General features: G+C 37.8%; 1 protein-coding gene across 1 annotated transcript; it reads left to right on the forward strand.

The window, feature by feature from the left end:
* Positions 1-201: 201 nt before the first annotated feature.
* Positions 202-1,457, forward strand: LOC126960625 (nucleophosmin-like). Its single transcript, XM_050800298.1, has one exon. The coding sequence runs from the start codon at positions 294-296 to the stop codon at positions 1,140-1,142; it is 849 nt and encodes a 282-aa protein (XP_050656255.1). The 5' UTR covers positions 202-293; the 3' UTR covers positions 1,143-1,457.
* Positions 1,458-1,686: the final 229 nt, after the last annotated feature.

The raw sequence follows: 1,686 nt of genomic DNA on the forward strand, positions 1-1,686 counted from the left end.
TCTTAAGGAAATTATTCTCCATTCTTTGAGAAGTCAATTGAATAGGATGAAGAAACTGCTTTATATTATCAAGTTTTAAATTTTGAATTTACTTATTTACTTTTGTTGTTACTTAAATCAACTTTAAAATAAAATACAATTTATATTTGAGTACAAAATGGTGCACAATTCTTACAAAAATAAAACAAAAAAATAGTCCCTGGTGTGATTCCGTCCTGCGCGGCTGTTCTCTGGAGCAGCGTTCGTTTATCTCCGTCCGCCTTCTCTCTCACCTAAGTGCGTGCCGCCACCTGATGGAAGATTCGATGGACTTGGACATGAGCCCCCTGAGGCCCCAGAACTATCTTTTCGGTTGTGAACTAAAGGCCGACAAAGATTATCACTTTAAGGTGGATAATGATGAAAATGAGCACCAGTTATCTTTAAGAACGGTCAGTTTAGGGGCTGGTACAAAGGATGAATTGCACATTGTTGAAGCAGAGGCAATGAATTACGAAGGCAGTCCAATTAAAGTAACACTGGCAACTTTGAAAATGTCTGTACAGCCAACGGGTTCCCTTGGGGGCTTTGAAATAACACCACCAGTGGTCGTAAGGTTGAAGTGTGGTTCAGGGCCAGTGCATATTAGTGGACAGCACTTAGTAGCTGTGGAGGAAGATGCAGAGTCAGAAGATGAAGGGGAGGAGGATGTGAAACTCTTAAGTATATCTGGAAAGCGGTCTGCCCCTGGAGGTGGTAGCAAGGTTCCACAGAAAAAAGTAAAACTTGCTGCTGATGAAGATGATGATGATGATGATTTTGATGATGAGGAAGCTGAAGAAAAAGCACCAGTGAAGAAATCTATACGAGATACTCCAGCCAAAAATGCACAAAAGTCAAATCAGAATGGAAAAGACTCAAAACCATCATCAACACCAAGATCAAAAGGACAAGAATCCTTCAAAAAACAGGAAAAAACTCCTAAAACACCAAAAGGACCTAGTTCTGTAGAAGACATTAAAGCAAAAATGCAAGCAAGTATAGAAAAAGGTGGTTCTCTTCCCAAAGTGGAAGCCAAGTTCATCAATTATGTGAAGAATTGCTTCCGGATGACTGACCAAGAGGCTATTCAAGATCTCTGGCAGTGGAGGAAGTCTCTTTAAGAAAATAGTTTAAACAATTTGTTAAAAATTTTCCGTCTCATTTCATTTCTGTAACAGTTGATATCTGGCTGTCCTTTTTATAATGCAGAGTGAGAACTTTCCCTACCGTGTTTGATAAATGTTGTCCAGGTTCCATTGCCAAGAATGTGTTGTCCAAAATGCCTGTTTAGTTTTTAAAGATGGAACTCCACCCTTTGCTTGGTTTTAAGTATGTATGGAATGTTATGATAGGACATAGTAGTAGCGGTGGTCAGACATGGAAATGGTGGGGAGACAAAAATATACATGTGAAATAAAACTCAGTATTTTAATAAAGTAAAAAAAAAATAAATAAATAAAGCCTGCCTAAAAAAGGAGGGAGGAGAGTTTTACAAGAAAAAAAGAAGTACAATTCAGAGAAATTCATCAGGAGAAGAGATTCTTCCAATGATATTTTCATAGAATACATCTCCATTTAGAAAAGATTTGCCAAAATTTTTGAGCACCAAGGATATATCAGGCCTTAAAGAGCATTACATTTGAATCCATGAAGCATAGTATCTCT

The sequence above is a fragment of the Macaca thibetana genome, chromosome 8 (genome assembly GCF_024542745.1).
Source record: "Macaca thibetana thibetana isolate TM-01 chromosome 8, ASM2454274v1, whole genome shotgun sequence".
In the NCBI taxonomy this organism is placed as follows: Eukaryota; Metazoa; Chordata; class Mammalia; order Primates; family Cercopithecidae; genus Macaca; species Macaca thibetana.